Source organism: Trematomus bernacchii, unplaced genomic scaffold, assembly GCF_902827165.1.
Source record: "Trematomus bernacchii unplaced genomic scaffold, fTreBer1.1, whole genome shotgun sequence".
Taxonomy (NCBI): domain Eukaryota; kingdom Metazoa; phylum Chordata; class Actinopteri; order Perciformes; family Nototheniidae; genus Trematomus; species Trematomus bernacchii.
In genome coordinates this window covers 643,639-664,206 of record NW_022987588.1, presented here as the reverse complement: position 1 = coordinate 664,206, position 20,568 = coordinate 643,639, and the positions used below count along the sequence as shown (strand labels likewise).

The 20,568-nt window shown below is 42.1% G+C and overlaps 1 protein-coding gene across 1 annotated transcript in view; it reads left to right on the top strand.

Moving 5' to 3' along the window:
* The window catches only part of igsf3 (immunoglobulin superfamily, member 3), a 68,804-nt gene that overhangs the window by 15,348 nt on the left and 32,888 nt on the right, over positions 1-20,568 (top strand). Inside the window, exon 2 of the mRNA XM_034128824.1 lies at positions 2,036-2,416. Within this exon, the coding sequence (XP_033984715.1) occupies positions 2,036-2,416 (381 nt within the window). The remainder of the gene's footprint in view (positions 1-2,035; positions 2,417-20,568) is intronic.

Sequence of the window (20,568 nt, the reverse complement as noted above, 5' to 3'; positions counted from 1 at the left end):
ATCTTTCTTATCTTTGTTTATCATTTCAAACTTCGTTTAGTGTTCCTATTATTTTTTTATAGGCACATTTCCGTTGCAGTTTACACTAAAACATTATGACAATATCTCTGCTGTAACTCAAATGAAGCCTTTTTACATTTTCTCTTAAAAACAACGTTGTATCTAAATGTTGACATTGCAGCATTTTTGAAATTTACAATTTTTTATCCTGGCTAATCCTGTGGGGGTCTATTAGGAGAAATCAAGCCATAGAGAATGATTACTTTAATGAGTTTCACTTTGGGATGGTACTGTGAATTTTATCGGCGTAAGAGCGGTATGTGTCTAAAAAAAAAAGCAAGATATACACCAAGGACTTTAAATACAGGAAGGAAATAAAAGGCATGATCCACAGACACTCAGTTATGTCTGATTATGAATAGACTCACACATATAGGCTTATGTGGACGCATAGTGAAGCAAGTGAATACAGGGGGGGGTTTGTGTAAGAGAATGTAACTTATTAAAGGAGAGAGGCTGTTGAAGTTAAAAAGCTGTTCCGGTGAATTATTAATGCCAACTATTTTGCCCTCAGACACAGAATTATACAGACTTTCTCTCAAACACACACACACACACACAAAAACTCATGCACACACACAGAAACACAGCTGCAATCCCCAGTTGCCTCTGCAGACAGGAAACACCGCGCTTGTCGCTCTGTCTGGTTTTGGGGGGGGGGGGGGGGTGTGTATGTGTAAGTGCTCTGTTGTCTCTGGCCCCAATGAGAGAGATGTTTGTAGTTGTTCTCTGAATGGAGAATGGTGTGTGTGGGTGTTTGCTGTGTGTTAATGCAAGGGGTAGAAGCAAGATTCACATATGCTGTCAACCTAAATATAGGCTACAAAGCAGAGTAATCATCACCAGGGGTTTGCCTTTTAAGTTAGCTCTTAGTTTCATACAACCCTCACTACATGTCTCATGTTTCACTCCAATAACTTAATGCTTTGTAGATGAGAACATGTGAGGACAACCGAATATTTAATTTGTATTCCTCTTAAACATAAAATCTGCAAAAACAAAATGTTGAATGTTATCCTTTTTAGATTCTTATGCTCTTCGTTTTTATTGGCGAAATGCAAATAATACAAATAAATCCCTGTTGTTAAAAAGAGATCCTCATAAATCCCCATCCTCATAATCCTAAGAGTAACAAATGCTTCCAGGGAGCAAATGAGGGTATTTGGACGGTGAGGTATTTTAATAATAAGCGTGTCATTTTTTTTTGGGTAGCAGTTTTGACATCTGACAAAACAGCATTCATTTATATAATTGAACTGCAGTTGGCGATCATTCTTGGTTTAAAAAAAAAAATGTGGACACTTATGTCTAGATTGAATTGATGACATTTTTAATTACGATCTTTTATAGAATTGTGCTCGCTGCTGGATAGTCCAATGAATGTAATGGAAATTATATAATTCACTGTTGGCATTTTTGTTAAGACATTTACACGGATACCTATATCGGTCACAGTGTTATTATTCATAATTATCCATGCATCAGACAAAACCGTAATGACTATCTACTTCAAAAAATGCCTGTACTTGGTGAAGCTAGACACACTCAACATGTCGTGCTGACTTGCGTTTCTGCCGCTCACACTGGCCTCTCTTCTCGCTCCCAGATGGCCGCCTCTCACCTCGAGTGTAATGTAGCAGCAGTGTTGTCCTTGAGGTGAAGGGTTAACGTGTGAGTGTGTGTAATAGCATTGAGCGTGATTGGATGACAGCTGTTTTAAGAGCTGCTGTGAATATTTAAAGTGGCTACTTGTGTTCAAAAAATGTGTGCATTCATGTGATTGTGTATCTGTGCACACCTCCACCTCAGTGAGTGCTCTCCAGAATGCTCAGCTGCACCTGTCACGCTGTTTCTGTGTTTCCTGGGACATGTAAGGTGCATAAAGTCGGCAAATGCTAAATATTTAAACTGCAGTTTTGTAACCCTTGTTCTCTCTCTCCTTTTTTCCCTCCTCTCGCCTCACCTCCATCTGCAGCTGGTGTTGCCGTGGCTCAGAGAGTTGTAACGGTGCAAAGTGGACCGCTGGTACGGACTGAGGGCTCTCACGTGACCATCTTGTGCAACGTGACGGGCTACAAAGAGGGAATGGAGCAGGACTTTGAGTGGTCCATGTACCTGCCATCAGTAGCAGACAGGGAGATCCGCATCGTAAGCACGGCTCAGCCAAACTATGCCTACGCCGTGTATGCCCAGAGGGTCAACAGTAAAGAGATCACTGTGGAGAGACTGAGCAGTGACTCAGCTATGCTCCACATCACCAAAGTGCAGGCCAACGACCAGGGTCTGTTTGAGTGTTACACACCTAACACAGATGGGCAGTACCTGGGATCCTACAGCGCACGCACCAACCTCACTGGTGAGTCCCTAAGCACACACAAAAACACACACACACACTATTCCAAAAATTGGCAAATAAGTGGAGTGTTGAGTCAGCTGAGGCGTAATCCAGTGACGTAGCAGAGCTGACAGCTAGCAGGTGTTGACCTCTAAAAGCTCAAAGCCACCAAACTCTTCAACACACCAATTGTAAGCCTAAATATCACCCCCCATACATTACTCACGAACAGGGAAACTAACTTCTTGACAACCTTTTCTGCCGTTAAGAAAGGAATGTAAACATGGGGGATTGACTTACATTTGGAGCCATTGGAAGAACTGCATTTTTTATCACTTCCATGTTGGCTTAATCTTCAGGACTGGAGGTTGCCACTTGGACCTTTCAAAAACAGAGAAAGTGTTTGAACAAAGTGTTAGCGCTAATGGTACTATGACCCACCTTTTATCAGAAAATGTAATTATTTTTGCAAGTGGTCTTTACATTATTTTCAAGGAAAAATAGACCTGAAAAGGTTTCGTGGAAAGGTTGACCTGTAAGCTCCTGTTGACCCTTAACACTCTCTGTGAATCTTGCAAGTATCCTGCTGCTTTTGAGTACCCATAAGGTATTTAGTGCACATAGTAGACTACCCATTCATTGGTGCTAGGGCTTTCAGTTGCAATACTCCCAGACTCTGGAAGTCCCCCTACTACACATCAGACAGTCCGACACCATCACTAAATTAAAATCTCACCTCAAAGCTCACCTGTTAAATGTAGCCTACTCACAGTAGTGCTTACCATTCTCTTAAGTTTCATTTGAATGTTATGTCCCAATCATTTGTGTCTACTTTGAATGTCTCTTCTATACTTGCCCTACTTAAATGTGCTTACATCGTGTGTCTTTGTGAAAGGCGCATTCAAATACAATGTATTATTATTATTTTACACAATTTGTCATCGCATTGGAATACTAGTTAGCTTGTAGGAATATACCATATACACATAATGTCAATGAAATTATAAAACCGATTTTGACAAAAAAAGTCAAGGATGTAGTTTCAGTTGACTCATTTCATGCCTGATGGTCTGATGTGCTGTGAACTTGAATGTGTTATTGTTGTGTAAGTCCAAGTAAAACTAAGGCATAAGTTGCATAACTATCAGATCTGTGACAGTCACAAAACATAAATCAATAACCACGCAGGACCCATGCCAAAAGAATAGCTGTGATATAAACGAGTGTGATGAGAGGAAGTGTTGCTCTCCAGTTTCACACAAAGTCCCACCTGTCCGGGGAAAACCAAGCTCTCTCCTCTATCTCTCTCAATCTCCATCACTCCCCCACACACACATACACACTCCTTCCCACACCTACTGAATTCTTTCCTTGCCCAGAGCTGTTTCAATAACGCACCCGCTGTGTTGGTGTGGTGTGACTGTTTCAAACAGAAGCATTCGTTTCCGTCTACTCCTTCCTCATCGCTGTGGCTCATGTCCATGTTCAGATCTTCCCAACAGGCCTGCAGTACTGAACCTCAGCTGTTATACGAAATTCCATTCCCTTCATAACTTCATGCCTTTATCCCTGACACGGCTGACCTCCCTCTCAGGGTCAAACACTTATTTTGACTAAACATTTCAAGTTATTTGTGTCCTATAGTGAATTGAAGCCACTTTGTGAGTGTCACTGTGAATTGACAAACACCAATATTGTTATGCTTTTTTCTCTACTGTGCGCTCAACAGATCAATAGGCTCAGCTTTTCATTGACTAAGTGTTATTTTCTAGGATGAGCAGTATGATCTGAATGTGGGGCAGGGCTCAGGCGCAGGCCACTGTCAAACAGCACTGCTGATAGCACTCTGTATTTATAGAAATGCATGTGAGAGGGCTGTGTGCGAGCGGAGGTATTGAGGGGCCGTTATATGAGCCTTTCTGTGTCTCTAACCTCTTAACCCAGTTCCAGAGGTCAGGGGCCCTCTTTCCTCTGCTCTGCTCTTGAGCCCCTCTGTGATCCCCCAGCAGCTGCACGCCCCTTCGGCCCTCATTGGCAAACAATACCTTGCCCTATCTCCCCTCCCCCTCATATCCCTTTCTCCTCCTTGTTCTAATGTCTTTTATTCTGTCATCTGTTTGCCTCCATATACAGTATCAGCCCTGGTCTCTTTCTCTTATTGTCTTCTGCTCTTATGTATATATTTATATATTTTCTACGAAACTTTGCTGATGCTACCTTTTGAGAATATGTGTTTCAAGGGTGATATCAAAGGACAACCACAAGCAGGGGAGTATTGTCGGGGAAACTATGGGCAGGAAGGAAGGATATGAGATAGAAGGACCGAGTGTGTGCTTCTGAGAATTGGTGCTTGGGTTAATTGTAGGGATAGAAGGCCACGCAGTAATCTGTGTCCTGAGTGCTGCATTAAGGCTTACTCAAAGGGATGGGTTTCATCCTTTGTCACCTATCTGTACAAAGAGCAGGGGAGGGTTTGATGGTAGAACTTAAGCTGCTACCTGAGGAGGCGAACAGTTTCTGCACCTGGAAACTGTTCTCCCTGATACTATGACGCTGTGTTTTCATGTGTTGTCTTGTCCGTCAAATAGAATCAGACACTGCTGCTGTGCGTATGGGCGATTGCCTGGAGAGACGATCCCTGCTTTGTATAGACGCTTTGTTAAGAGAATGAGAAGACGGCAAGTGTGCGTGTCTTTTTTTACCCTCTGTGATACTAAACTTAGATTAATCAAATGAAAAATGTAGCGCTGCAAGTGTCAATACTGCCTTAGGCATTGCACTAATATTACACATGTGGGAAGAATAATTGTCCATCTGGGCACATATACTGGATTATGTCCACTAAATCAGAGAGTGACACAGAGATGCATACAACTAATTATTTTCTCATACAGAAAAGGTTCAATTTCACATTTGCATTGTTCTTTTCCTCCAATATTTTGAATGGTTGGAAGGCAGAGTGGCTCACTGGCTATTAAGTATGCCTGTTAATGAAATATTGGCCTACATACTTAAAGCATCTATAACTAATATCTTTCGATTGGGAAATTATCTGCGTGTAATGTTAATCTTGTTTTGACAAAAGCCACAGGGAATGATCACCCAATTCTGCATTTACCCTCAGCTCTAAAGAGATTAATCTCATATTTCAGTTCATGTTTTTTTAGCACACCGCTGGACAGTTTGGGTTCATATCACCACTCTAATCAACTGTATTTCCAGCAGCTAAACGCAATTTGAACACTTTGAAATCCCACAGCACGCTACCTGCTAGCACCAAACAGCACACATTAGACAATAGATGGTGAACAAAGCGCTTAGCAGCGAAAGAGAAAGATAATTGCCTCGGGTGTTGGTGGAGTTAACAGAACAATGAATATTGGCCTTTAATTCATCACGTGGCTACTCCTAAAATCCCCTTGTCTCTGTAGCCCCACTCTGTCATTACATGTTTGATCTTTAGAGAACAGCCTCAGTTCACACAAATATAAACGAACATGTTTAAAGATACGATTCCAGGTTTACACGTCTTTACTACTGTAGATTGACAAGAGAAGTAAACCAAACTAGAAGTGTTCATCGTGATGAAGGAATATGCCTCTCAAATGCCTCAGTGTGGCAATTTGCCTGTATCTGACGTGTTTTTGAATGACAGTTCTGAGGCAGCTAGGAATGAGCTACAGTAAACTCTGGCTCCAGGAAACAGTCGGAAAACTACTCTGATAATAGCAATACCAGTTGCAGTGGCACCACGGTATGTCCACTAAGTCCCACTTGGTGAAAGAACATGGTTTGATTGAAACCGTTTTAGTTTTCTGAAATCCATTATTTTTCTTACGCTTAAATTGTATGTCTTTTAACTGGAGTGTTGTTGTTTGTGCTCCGTTGAGTGTTGGTAAGTATTGCACTATGTATTTAACTTGGGTGCTTTGAAGTCAACAGTCACTTGTAGTTCCTCTGTGCACACCTCCATACTCAGATCTTTGAGATTGACTAGCTCAGTCTGTTGCATTTAAGGGTGTGTGTGTGTGTGTGTGTTTGACTTCCTCCTACACATCAGATTGCAGAAGAAAAGGACAACAGCCTGACATGGCCATCATGGTTGTCCTTATCCTACGCACCAGCCTGTGTGTGAGCGAGTCCAACAGCTAGCAGAACAACAAGCCCTCACTGAGACAAGTATCACAGTGCTCTTACTTATGAAGCTCCCATATACCCTCACTGTCCTAGAAAGCACCATAGGAGTCACCAGGCTGGCAGCGTTACAGTTTTCTAGCCTCCGCACTTGGCAGTAGTCATCTATTCCCAGTGCTGTAGTAATACAGTAATAGAGCTGGAGAACCAAAGCCTTGGTGGATTTTCAAACTGAAGCATTCTTGCATCTTTCTATTATTCACTGCCACCGTTCATCTTCAGATGTGTGACACGAGAAAAAAATTAAGTTTGGAAGTGAGTGGTTTTGAAGAAAAGAAAGTGAGATGGATGGCACGAATAGGCTGAGATGAGGAAATTGAAAAAGAGAGGAATGGGGACAGAAGTGGCCGTATTGGAAATGGGTAGTGGGGCGATGCTGAATAGAATGTGTGACCAATAAATGATGAGCTCTTCCTCTCGACTCCAATGTGATTGGTTACACCTCCCCGAGGCATTACCCACAATACAACTGGTGCTATAGGGGTGTGTTTTAAATAGTCTCTGCCTGATGTGACTCCTAAGGTTAATGCAGTTACAAACTGCCATACAAGTTCTAAATGCAATTAGCCAGGACAAATTGAAGAGACAGAGAAAGAAAGAGACAGTAGGAAGAGGCTAGAGATGAGACCTAGGCATTTCAATTAAGGAAGAGGGAAACTGTTTCGGTGAATCACAAACCGTTGCAAAATACCACATTTCTCCAGTCACACTGCATTTTCATTATGTTTATGGCCTACATTTCATTTTCTCCCATTTTTAGTGAAAGGAATCCTTTCACCATTAACTGTGGCCCTACTGCATGCTGAACATCTGTGAAGCAATGCCTACCCCAAGGTCAAAATGTATTTGATTTTTTCTGTATGAGTGTTTGTGAAGGGGTAAAAGAACAGGCGTGTGGATTTTTCTTAGCCTAGCTGAGCCTGTGCACTGCTAAACATACATACAGAGTAGGAGTAGCTGAATCATGCTGCTGCTGAGCTCAGCATTGTGTGTGTGTGTGAGTGTGTGTGTGCCGTGTGCCGTGTGTGTCTGATTTGTGCCCCTCCCCTGCCTTTCTTCTCACAAGGGACCCTCCGCTGCCAAGTTGCACTCCTGTACTTCACTTAATGAGATGGACCGAATGTGGGGATGTCATCTTGCATTCCATCTTGTACAATTGGGTGACATCGGGACCCCGCCCCCCTTATCCCTCTTCTCTGTTCCCTCTCATCATCTGAATTCTGCTCGCTCCATCAATCCAAAGCTGCCGAGTCGATTCGGTCTGGTCCCCCTCCTCGGCCCCCAGCTGGCGTTGGTCATTCAGGTATATGGGTTTGTCAATACAGCTGCTCTTTGAGATTCATCAAAGGAGAAAGGCATGAGGGTGATTGAAGCACACGTTTGTAGCATAGCATGGTAGACGCAACCGGTGATTGAATACAGACAGTTGAGGAAGGATGGGTGGTAAAGCGATAGAATACTTTAGAGCAAGCAAACATATGGGTGAAGCCTCGTGTTGACAAGGAAAGATAAAATCAGATGTACTAAAGGAAAATAAAGGTGAGAGTGTAGATGAATAGACAAGAGAGGCTGTTTCTCTATGTCTTTCAGTATTGATTGCGAGCAGAGGCCTGTGTGTGACTGGAGCATTTTATCTCCCTCGTTTCTCCTTGCAGTGACACTTCCAGCTTTCTCTGCCCCCCCCCCCCCCCACCCCTGGCCTTACCATCACCTCTCTGTTTCATTTACTATTGCATTCCCTTCTGCCTTTTGTGTATGTGTGCGCGTGCATGTAAGCTGCAGACCAGACAGGACTCCAAATGGAAAGAGATTTTATCCCTTTGTCTGGCTTGCCATTTCCTTGCACATCTCATCTACTTTAGCAGGCAGGGCTCTCTGCTAAATAACATTACTACCACTCGGACCCACCATACATTCACAGACAGTAACACCAACACAGTCGCAGTCACACAGTGTAGCGAGCTGTCAGTCAGGACAGATGTCACACTCATAATTGAGTCTGTGCTGTAGTGCTCCCATCGGAAGAAATCCTTTCTACTGAACATCACTGAAGAGGACTTTAAAAACCCAGCGGATCACTGTGGTACACAATACTACTGTTGAACATGTTGCACTCTGAATAAAACAGCATTGTTGAACAGGGCCTACCAAAGGGTGGAGGAAAATACATGTTTTTAAGTTCTCTTATCATTATAGGGCCTAACAAAGACTGTACTCAAAGTTGGGGCAGTGAATCCAAAAATAATTTGTAATTCAATAAAAAGGGATGTATTTTGATGGGTATGTTACATTTCATCACAAACAGACAAAAACACTACATGCAATCCTCAATTACACTTAATATAAATGGGACATGACCCAACTTAGGTCCCAAGTTAGGTCTTTAGAGATTAGGAACACAGTGACTCCTGAATGAGCTGCAGTGTTTAAGCCAATTTCCTCTTCCTCAAAATATAGCTGCTATGGAATATGGCAGCCTAATTACAAAGCAGTTGCTATTAAAGATTACTCCAAATGCTCTCTTAGCCTACAGACTCATGTTCAAGCATATACACTTTCCTGCAAATTTAGGTGGTTACCCTTTTTAAAAATAGAATTGTGTCAAAGAGGCTCTACATTTAGCTCATTGCGCTACACGCTACTGAGCTAATCTTATGAGAAAATATTTAATGTGCTAACAAATACATGTGTGTTGGTGTGTGTGTTTAGTGTATATATATGTTTATAAATGTTTATATAATGGGCTAAAGATGCGCCAGTGTTCCTAGTTGATTTGATTAGCTTAGCTAAGCGCTAACCCTCAGGGGTCTGCTGCCTCTTCTCTGTGAGATTAACAGAACACAGCCACAGTTTGAATATGAATTCAGCATGAATATGGATGGGAATTAATGTGCTAACGAGTGTTTGTGTTCATGTCGTTAAAATGTGTGCTAGTAAAGAGTGGAGCTTGTAGTATAATAGCCTCCAGGACTAATGTGGTTGTGACTGGGGTCCAGGACGCTCATACTGCCTCATTGTTAGATGTTAGCGGCTGCTTTGAAGCCTTAAATGAGCAATAAGAGGACAAGAGGTTGTTCCTGGTGCAAGCTATAACCTACATCTGATAAGCCCTTTTGACACTGACATTATATTAAAATGTACAAGAACATGCACAGATGTTGGCATTCATGCATTCACTCACGGCAGGTTATGTTAAAGATACTTGTAGGCAAATCATTTTTTTCTTGGCATAAACATAGCTGTTTGAGCAACTCAACTGCCTATATAATCACAAACACATAAGCTGCACTCCATTCTGCCATGCCAGCTTGCTAAATGTTGTATAGAGGAAAGGGTGGGGAAATGATATGAACAAAGAGCAGGGAGCATACAGAAGGCTACAGCTTCTTTATGAGGCAGGGACATTTTAAGAACCTTTTTGATTTGGATTCAACCGCTACAAGCCATTATTAGATAAGTGTCTATACATTTGTATTGTTAACCTGCAGCACGAGTCTTGTGTGACAAATGGAAATTGAGTGGATTCATGTTACACCAACATAAGTCATCTGTTTAGAGCAACAATGTTTCTCCCTCATACAAAAATCGCCCTTTTTTTTGTCATGGGCTTGTCAGTTTGGACTGCTGATACCAGTTTGAAGCTTAGCATTGCACCCACCCCATTAGCATGCTAATCACAGCCTCGTTATTTGCAATAGGAAACATAGGTTTAGTTAAAATGCCTGATATCATGGATTTGTACAGGGGCCGCAGAGCCAGCCGCAGGCCGTTTTTCGAGTGCTGGCGTTGAAGCGAAAAGTAAAAGTCGAGAAGCCTGGGAGGCTAAATTCATTTTGTTGATTCAGCGACAAGGCAAGCAAGCTGATGATCCTCGAGCTCTGTCTCAGGGACACACTGCTATCTTAAATCTCAAGTACACAATCCAATGGTGCACACACACGCACAAACAGCAACTCACAGATATCTAAAAGCTTTAGCAAGGACTTTTTTGACTTTGTGTAAAGACATATATGTGCACATACGACACACAGAGGCATGAAGAGTCCCTCCCTCTCAGTTGGCTGCAGGGTAGACGGCAGACATATGTTGCCACCTGTGCCCCGGTGCCAGGGAGGCGATGCTCGGGATGTGGGTAGAATGGTGGGATAATGGGTGTGTGTGTGCCTGCCTGCGTGCAAAGGGTGGGGTTGGCATATGCCTAATTCTCCTCATTGCTGGCAGCTTAGACAGACAGTTGCTCCCTCATCTGCTGCCCTGCTGGATGGGTTCCTGGTGATTGAGTGCTGCCCACCCCTCCCTCACTCTATTTGTATGTGTCTCTCTTTCCCTCAAAGGCACCCTTTCTCATATACACACACCTGCTGATACTATGCACCTCTGGCCAGCTTCCACACTCTGCTCCACTCAACCTCAGCCACGCAATGTTTTCGCTCTAGATCTTGTCATTGTGAGTTTTTGAAAAATACAAAAGGCTTTAGATATATGGCTGTGTACCTTTTTGTAGGGTAGCGGCCATTTGGAAACTGGCCTGAAGACAAGTCTTTGTACACTGATTAAAAAACAATGATATGTTTTGTAAGGTTTACAAAAAACACACACACACACGCACAGAGAAATAGTCAGATGGTTCGGGCTATAACTGGTTCTATCCTCAGGGAAGTCTTTAATTGGTCACAGCTTTACCATCTGGGGCTGGGGCGACTGATGGAGGGATGAAGGGAGATGGTGGGAGCTCCTGTTAGGGTATAGAGAGAATAAAAGAGGGGGGAGGGACAGTAAGTGCACCACAGGGATGCAGTTTATTAGTTTTAATACTTGCACCTCTATATTAGAAACACAATATACTTGATAAATGCTGTTGTTAGCATACAAGGGGGAAGGTGTGTTTTGTTTGTAAATGCGAATAATTTCACATGGTGCATTGTTGTGCCTGTAGGGTAGGTAGACAGGTAATTGTGTGCCAACATGTACTGTATGTGCTGATGTTTGCAAAAGAGCAAAACCCTGCACATGTGCCAACAACCTCCAAGCCAGCACCGTTGGAGAAGACACACACACAAACACAGGGGTGGCTTCAGTATGTCTTTTCGCGAGCGTTTGCTGTAATTCATCTTATTTGGATGCACAAGCAGACGGAAGCGCGTGACAGATGAAACGATGAAAAAAGTGGGTCTGAAGATGAGCAGAGAAGTGTAGAAAAAGGAGAGGAAGGGAGGGAATAGAAGGAACATTTCATGTGTTTAGGCATGATGAGTAAATCTTTGATGCTCTAAAGGATTTCAGTCAACGATAGCTTTGCACACAGCTCTTCTTCAAATGCTCTTAGGAAGATTTGTCTTTCATACTCCCACCTCTCGTCAGACTACCCCTCCTCTTACGCCTTGCCTTATAATCTTCCGCTTACTCTCCATCTTCCCAACACACTCACTCAGGCTCATTTCCTGGCTGGGCCTCAGCGAGAGGTTGTGTCATATTGTGTGTACCAGCGTGCGCCCGCTTGTGTTTGCGAGCGTCTTAGTTAGTGTTAAATCCTCCTCTTCTGCCTTTGTGTAAACTGCGTCTCATATTTGAAAGCTTCTTCTCACCACGGATCCCTTCTCTTATCGCAAAATTCAGCCTTTTAACTCCACGTCACCATTCTCCTGCTACAATAACAAAGCCCACTTCTTCACTCGCTGCCCATCTTCCTTTTCTTTTCTTCTCCCACTTTCTCCTTTTGTTATACCTATCCCACTTTGCTTCTGCTGTTCTGTGAGAAAACCTGGACACATGCATAGAAGTCCTATAAAACAAACGGGGGACATCCAACAGCTCATAAAAGTGCTTTAGATGTATTCTTATATATTTATTTTTATTTTCATTTAATATATTATACTGCTTGTGCTTTTTGTTATTAGAAGAGGGGGTTTTATAAATTCGTAAAAACACAACTTGTGCCAGCGAGTTTTGTAATAAACTGTTGTACATTTTTCTCCAAAAAGAATGTTAATAAGCAGCACACCCCTTAGGACTGCATGTTTGATTCGGTGACCCAGTGCAGCTGAGTCCCAGATCTGGAGGACATGTTTGGGTGAGGAGAGGGGAGTACCTCTGTCACTCATACTACTGTGTGTGTGTGTGTGTGTGTCAGAGAGCAGCTGTCCCCCCGGGCTTTATCTGTGTGAGTTTGGGTGCCCGGGTGACTGTGTAAAACGGAGACGGGGAGAGAGAGATTTTTGATGTGCCTCTCCTATCTTTAGGGATAATGAGCTGTTATAGCCACAGGGGGCTTAGCTCTGTTTCTCTCTTACTCACACACGGAGCAGATGTTGCTCCGTTCACTAGTTTTATGACCACCTCGGATATAACAAACTTGCAATAGGGTCATTGTCTGACTGACATGTAGACTACAGGCGGGTTGGAGTGTGATCAGAACTCAATAAAACGTGGTAGCCTTTGATCTAACACAATCATGACGGAGACAAGCTGGAGGAGGAAGGAGGCCAAGGAATACAGCACAAGTGATAATTGGGTGCTGACAAGCAACTTGTCGAATGAAAAAGAAACTGACCAGAGATCTGGAAGAGAGTGGGGGGGTCGGTAGAGGGAAGGTTTTGATGAAGGGAGCTCGAGTAAGAAGAACATTTTGAGTAGAAAAATGAGATAGAACCTGAAGACGAATGTAAGGAGACAGGAAATAATGCTTCAGAGACCCCGTTATTAAATGAAGAGGCCCTTTCCTTTCAGTCATTGTGACCTCTGTTACAGCACAGGCACACTCACACACCCCCTCACACTGACGTTCCATTAGCAGGGGACCTCACAGCTCCTAACGGAAAATCTCATAACAGCATCTGTAAGATTTCTCATATCATCTAACCCCTTTGCAATACCCCAACCCCCCATTCCCGTTTTATCTCTCCTCGCAGTTATAAAAGATTGGATGTGGTGTGTTATGATAGGACTGTGTGGAAGCCTCATTGATCAGTAGTGATAGAGTGAGACATAATAATAGACAAATGTGTTTGCGTTCGTACCAGTTTGGTAAATAAAATATCAAGAGTAAAGCGGTGCACGCTATGTGGTAATATGATAGATAATAAACCACAATCTCTGATCCAGATAATAAGCAATTGTTACCACATTCATAATGTATAAGGAAACCGTTTATTCTGCACTACTCAACTCAGAAAGGAAGACGTTGCATCTACTCTAGCTTTTTGGCCCACTCATATAAGCCTATGTTTACAGATTAGAGCAAATAGAGAAAATGTTTTCCCTATTTGCATGGTGATTTTCTCTACAATGATCCTCTGATCGGGATTAGTCTTTGGCATGACTCTCATATATGTTATAAATCAAAAGAGCTTCAGCCCTGTACACACAAGATCTTGACCTTTGGCTTGTAGGTTTTAACTCATTCAATATTATTCAAATAAATGCTACACTTGTTGATGAATGTATGTACTTTCTGCAGAAACGGTAAATGTGATGTCGTGAAAGGTATTATATTCTGTTGCTTTTGTTACACAGATAATGTGATGTTGTGTATTCTGCCAAAACTAAAAACATCTATGTCTCTGAACAAGAACTTAGCCACGTCAAAGTCAATTATCTGACGGCTATGCAGACTGAAAGCTGTTGTCTCGTTACAAATAATTGCAAGTGAGTCCACAGTGCCATCCAAATACAGACTAATTAATGTTTGGTTTCATATCTCATTCCGTTTGCTCATTAAATGGTTGTGTCCCAAGGCATTATCAACATTTCACCCATTATCAAAACGTGTACGTGTGCACCACAATTAAAAAGTAAAGGCATTTGATTTATTCCATTCCATTGAACGAAATTGTATTAAAATGACCAATACAGTTATTATCAGTCTGCTTTACCACCCCTTGTCCAATCATAGCTTAGCAACCATCACCAGGCAGTGCTGGCCTGTCAACCTGAAGAATTCCTTCACATGCTGCAGCATGGAGCTTTATTGAAAGCATTGCTCAACATTTAGAGAGTTCAAAGGGACTTAATTGTTTTTATTTGATTATTTTGAAAAAAGAAAAATCATTGCAGCAGTTTTCAGGATAGATATGAGAAATATGCTTTAGTCTTCCTAAAAAACCCATTGTTTTGAGAGTCGTTGTTACAAATCATTCTAACTGTAAAATACAAAAAGACATGGTACCAACCATTTTAAAACTATAGTAGTAGATAGTTTAGTACTTTTTCTATTGCTCAGTAAATGCTGTTGTCCTCACAGTACCTGGTTAATAATATACAACAGTGGCCAGAGCTTATTTCAGAAGGGAACACAGCAGTGTTTACTTAAAACCCCTGGGTGCTGTACAATGTGTATTAACAAAAAAAGACACAAATAACAAAACAGCTTCACACACACAGTCACAGGAGAACGACATTTTAACAAACACATCATTATGACATCAAATCTTAATAAACACGTCGTCTCCCTGGGTCGGTACAATGCACAACAGCCGTTATGCCTGTATTACATAAATATGCAAAAACAATGAAGGAGACAGATGAAAGGAGTGGTGTTCTGTATTTGAGATTCAATAAGGTGTCAGGCTCATCTGATCATGCGTGTGTTCTATTATGGATGTACCCCCTGCTGTGGACCAAGATCCAATGCCGCAGACTTCTGCTCCAGTCTTTCCGTCTCATTCTCTGTTAAAGAGGGCTCCCACGTGTCTCCTCTCTGGCTCCGAGGCGTGATCTTTACTCTGCCCTTTTTTTCAAGTTAAACTCCGTATCTTGTCCTTATTATCAATTCAGGCACTTGGGGTTGGCTCGCAGACCTCTGTTCATCAGAGCTGGCTTTGGTGTTTGCTTGTGGTGTTTTGTTTGAAGGCCTTCTTGATTTTTTTTGTCTCCCGAGTGCTCTGTGTTGTTTGGCAGATTTGTGTTCTTTTGTGTATAAATGTAGGGTGTTGAAGTAAAAGGAACAGCTTCAGTCCAGAATCTATATACACGCTAAAAACACAAACATACTAATGTTTTTGAAGAAGTTTTAATTTATCCTGCACAGAAATTGTGAAGAGTTAATGTGTTGGGTTGTAGGATACATTGCACGATTGACGAGCATTGTTTTGCATTTTTGCAATTTTCTTCCCTTTCCCTCTTTGTGTTCATCCTCATATGTGTCTGCTTCCTCGTACTTTGCCTTCCCCTCTCAACATTACCCAGTTGAACCACTTCCTCCCTCATTCTGACTCAACTGCTCTTACAGAGAGGAACACAGGCGTGGAGGTTGTGAATGGGCAGAGTAATGGACAATAAGGATGAGAGACAGATGTAGACACAGTTCCTGTATATATATATATATATATCCCTTTTGTATCACTTACTGACCCAACACGCCTGCATGTGTTCCAGGCAGTCAGTGACGTCTGCTAAGCGATGATGCTGGACTTACATGAAGAGGAGCTAAAGATCGCCCACTCGCTCTGTTTCCCTCTCAGCAGTACTCTCACTTTCACAGAGTAATTAACAATAATTACCCTACTGGCTTTGCCAAATGGGCATTTGCTTTGCAGCGCAACACACAAACACTGACACTTATGGCCATGACATACAGAGAAGTGTTAACTATGTCAGCTGCTTGAACATCTGCTGTGCTAGTCAGTAGCATTGAGAATGGCATACCCTTTAGGACCAAAAGGGTGTATACTTTTGTATTAATTTGCGTATAGGATGTTTTCCTTGCTTTTGGTTTTGTCCCCATAAGTTCCAATGATATGTATGATAATAATAATAATAATATGCCTTGACAACCCTGTGTGGTTTTTCCAGAGATAAGTTGACGCCACTGCACCCGGCAGTACAGCTGCTATTGGCGAGTCTGTTTGAATGCAGGCCTAAGGTTTCTGGATTTGGTGTGGAAGAGCATGATTTGCCTCCACAGAGCACTAACCTCAACCCTATGAAGGATTTTTAGTATGCAACACCAACTGCACCACTCTAAGCCAGGCCTTATCCCCCAACACTGGTGCCCAACCTCACTAATGCTTTTGTGGCTGAATCTGAGCAAATCCCTGCAGCCCGTTTCAAATATCTTTATAGAGCGCCTTCCCATCAGAGCTGAGAATATTATGGCAAGACATTGTGGAACAATATTTATGACCATCAAATACAGTATGGAAGTCCACATACTTTTTGCCATTTTAAGTTGCTTGCAGGGTCAAGCTGCCAGCTCTCAAAGGAGTTTTTTTGTGTTGCTTTTAAGTTATTTGCAGTATTTGCCAGAAGGAATAAACAATTCTAAATATATGTCAGAGAAAAGCTCCATCATGGATATTGCCATTGTTAAACACCTTTGATATCTTCTCCCTCATTCTGATTGGCAAGCAGCCAGTGGCAAAAGTTTGACATTTCCAATTGAGGCTCAGGCCTAGGAACGAAAACGGGTTGTATCCGCATATTTCTCTTGCGTATAGCCCTTTTTGCCACACGACGCCGTAACGTAACGGTAGAAACGGACTCTGCAAACGACAACGGGTCCAAAGGTGGATAGATCTGGGAACGGAGCGCTCTGGGGGGTCCAACGGGGCCGTGTGGCAGCCTATACGGTCATCCTTTTCTGATAATGACGACGCAATAGCCCCGCCTCTCCCCACCTCTGCTGCTCACCCCCGCAAAAGTACACTGCACACTGAATTCAGATTATTTATCTTTATCTCGATATGGATATAAACGTGAGTGAAGTCTAATCTGACAGGACGGAGACACGCAGCTCCTCCCGCTGTGATGCAGCGGGAGCAAAACACACACTTCAAGTCAGATCATCACCCTTGGCTATTTTAATTACCTCTCAAACTACCTAAACTAGTTATAAATATGTTTATTTTTACTGTCGGGTCATCATTACTGGATCAGCTGCTGCATGAGACAGACACTGACGCTGTCAGAAGAGAGGAAAAAGAGACAGGCTCCGTGTATTTTATTATTATATATCATTATATAGAGTCGTTATTCATTTGTTTTAAAGCTCAATAAATAACAATGAAGACCTTTGACCGGCACTTTTATAATTTTGTCCGGAAGATTTAAACTTTAACACACGTTGACCGGCGAAAAACTCTGCCCGATTCCCTCGGCCCCCACCACGGTGAATAAACAGAAGTGCAGCCATGACAACCATTCTTCTTCGCTGCTTTTGTGGAGGAAGTTGCTGCTTTTGTGGAGGAAGTTGCTGCTTTTGTGGAGGAAGTTACAGCGCCACGTACAGGCTCGGCATATGTACTGCAGCTTTTCCAGCGGTTGGATCTAAACGGAGCTGTCTTGTGTGGCAAGACACTATCCGGTGTATATTGCGTGTGGACGGAAGCTTTTTGGCGATTGCGTTTGCGTTAATCCTATGCGTTTTGCCGTATGCGTTCCCGTGGAGCCTGGGCCTAAGTTACTAACACACTGAAAACAGAACAGAGTCAGACACATGCTGCCTTTACACTTGCATTCAAGACCTGGGTTTATAGGAACCTAAATGCATACATGCACAAGCACAATGCAATTAAATCTGTGTGGGTGCATGTGTTGTTTGTGTTGTTGCTTATTTGAGCCAGAGCATTTGCACTAACATCCGGGGCAAGTTATCATCATCATCTTCTCCCACAATGTGACTACAACAGAGTGTAGGGTGGTTAGATCCTCTCTATATGCTGTTTTTGTTTCATCTTTAAAAAAATCATGTTCCCACAAACACTCACATGTGAAACGTTGTACCCACACAAGCAAGCGCTGCTGTTTGATTTCCTGTTGTTCCTTTTTTATGGAAGGAATCGTTTCGGCTTCTTGAATAGCCACAGCACAAACTTCAGAGAGATGCTAAAGGTTTTGTTGCATGCAAAATATTCATATTTTTCTCATGTCGTCTTTGCGAAATCTCTTTTTCCCGGTTTTTGTGTCCTCGTGTCCCCCACACTTCTATCCCGGTGTAACTGGACTTAAAAGGCCAGCTTGAGGGATGACAACCGTCGCTCATTTCAGAGGGCTGAGAGAGGGGAAGATCAGGAATGGAGAGAGATGAAAGCGAAAATTGCAGATGAGGTAGAGCAGGAAGAGAGTCGTTTTAAAGATTTATAAAGGATTGACAGATTCTGTGTCAGTAAAAAAAACTGAATAACACATCCACACACAAGTTTCTCCATTTCAAAATGCAAAAGATTAACTGATTCATCAGTGAGAAATGTCTTAATTGCTGGTGCTTCTGATATTGAAGTCTCTACGAATGCGATACAAGTGAGGCAAATTACTTCTTAACTCCTGAAAGCCTTTGAATCAAATTCATTTATTTATTTAATGGTAAAAGAAATTGGCAGATGTATTGAAGATATGCACAATTTTCGCAATGGGAAAATGTGCTAAATGTCATAGTTTGAATATGTCATAAATGCACTGAGGAGGCATTCACATGTACAGACTTTCTCTGGCACTTCTGCTGAGTAAGGAAAAAAAAAAGTAAGGAAAGTAAAAAAAAAAATGTATCTGCTATTTACTCTCAGAAAATTATTTTAATTGCTTGGTTACCCAATCGTAGTCTTAGGTTACACTATGATAACACTTAGATGAGCTAGAAAGATGTTGCAGCTGCACAGTTTTTGGCATAGCAGGGTAGCTACATTTTCTTTCAACACATAATTGACCTACGTTGAGAGTGTGTGCATTTGTGTTAATCACATTATAGGGTGCACAATCTGTTACCAATGTGGTGACTGACCCTCGATGAAGGCACACAAAGCTGGTCCTACCAATGTTTTATTTACTCATTACATCTGTTGGGGAAATATTTTCCAAGGCCCATAACTTTGACCCAGTTTATCAGTTCATACTGTCCTGACTGAGCACACGCACCTGTAACCTTGGCTGCTGTGCTCTCAGTGTCTCCCTGTTCCTGCCTGTTGGCGTCAGCTGATAGAGGTGTTATGATTCTATCTTGTTGTGCACAATGTTGATTATTCTCTCTGAACTAGCTAAATACATGGGTCTGGGGTAGAGTTCTTCAGAATTGATGTGGCAACTCTTCCGTGAAGTCAGAACCTCTGGCTCTTGGACTTGTTTTGTGAATTCTCCGGCCGAAACTCGTAATAAACCATCAGTGTTTGACATCAAAGCTCCTGCTCTTCCCGTGTCTCCTTCATGAGTCGGTGACTCCCACTGCATTGCTACACAGAGGTTTCTCCCACACATCTAAATGAGTGTAATTTAGATCTAATTTTAACTTGTATCTTAATTAGATACAAGTTTAAGAATAAGACATGGAATACTAAACCGTCTTTGTTATTGTCAACAAATCACCTAAAAGAATACATCTTAAAACATCTAAACAGGCCATGGATACGTTGTTTTAAAAAAAAGCCTACACACTTTCCAAATACATTTGGGCCCTGTAGTGTCTTGTGAATGTTACTAAAACAGGAGAAAATATGTTTGTTTTGTACTATTTGTTAGCATGGATTGCTAGACTTATGGTGTAAAGTGAGTATTAACAGCAGCAGGATGGTATATGTGAAATTGACTTACAATAAACGACAGTGCCTATGTACATTATAATGAAGAACCAATGACATAGTACTGTAGGATCAATTCATTTTTTTTTATACGAAAACATTTCTACAAGAATATATAGAATGTTCCTTAGATTTGTCTTTTAGGACTATTTGTAATTGTTGGAATTAGGCACACAGCAATTACGGTTAAGCAAGGTATAGGTCAATACGATGTCCTCACAAGACACAACATGAGGGTGTGTTTGTGTGTGCCAACGAATGCCATCTCATCCTGTTCTTAATCCTTCCAAGATTGAGGTCAGAGTGGCTATTGGAGGATCTCGGTGTGTTTACAACCCCCGCCTGACCCTGGGAAATGATGAGATTGGCTGTCGTTATCTCATCGGTTGTGTCTTTCAGGCGGGGGAGTTTTTTTGGGGGGGTGTGGATGTAATATTTCATCCCAGTTGTTATCAGAGGCCCTCGGCATCTTGTGGG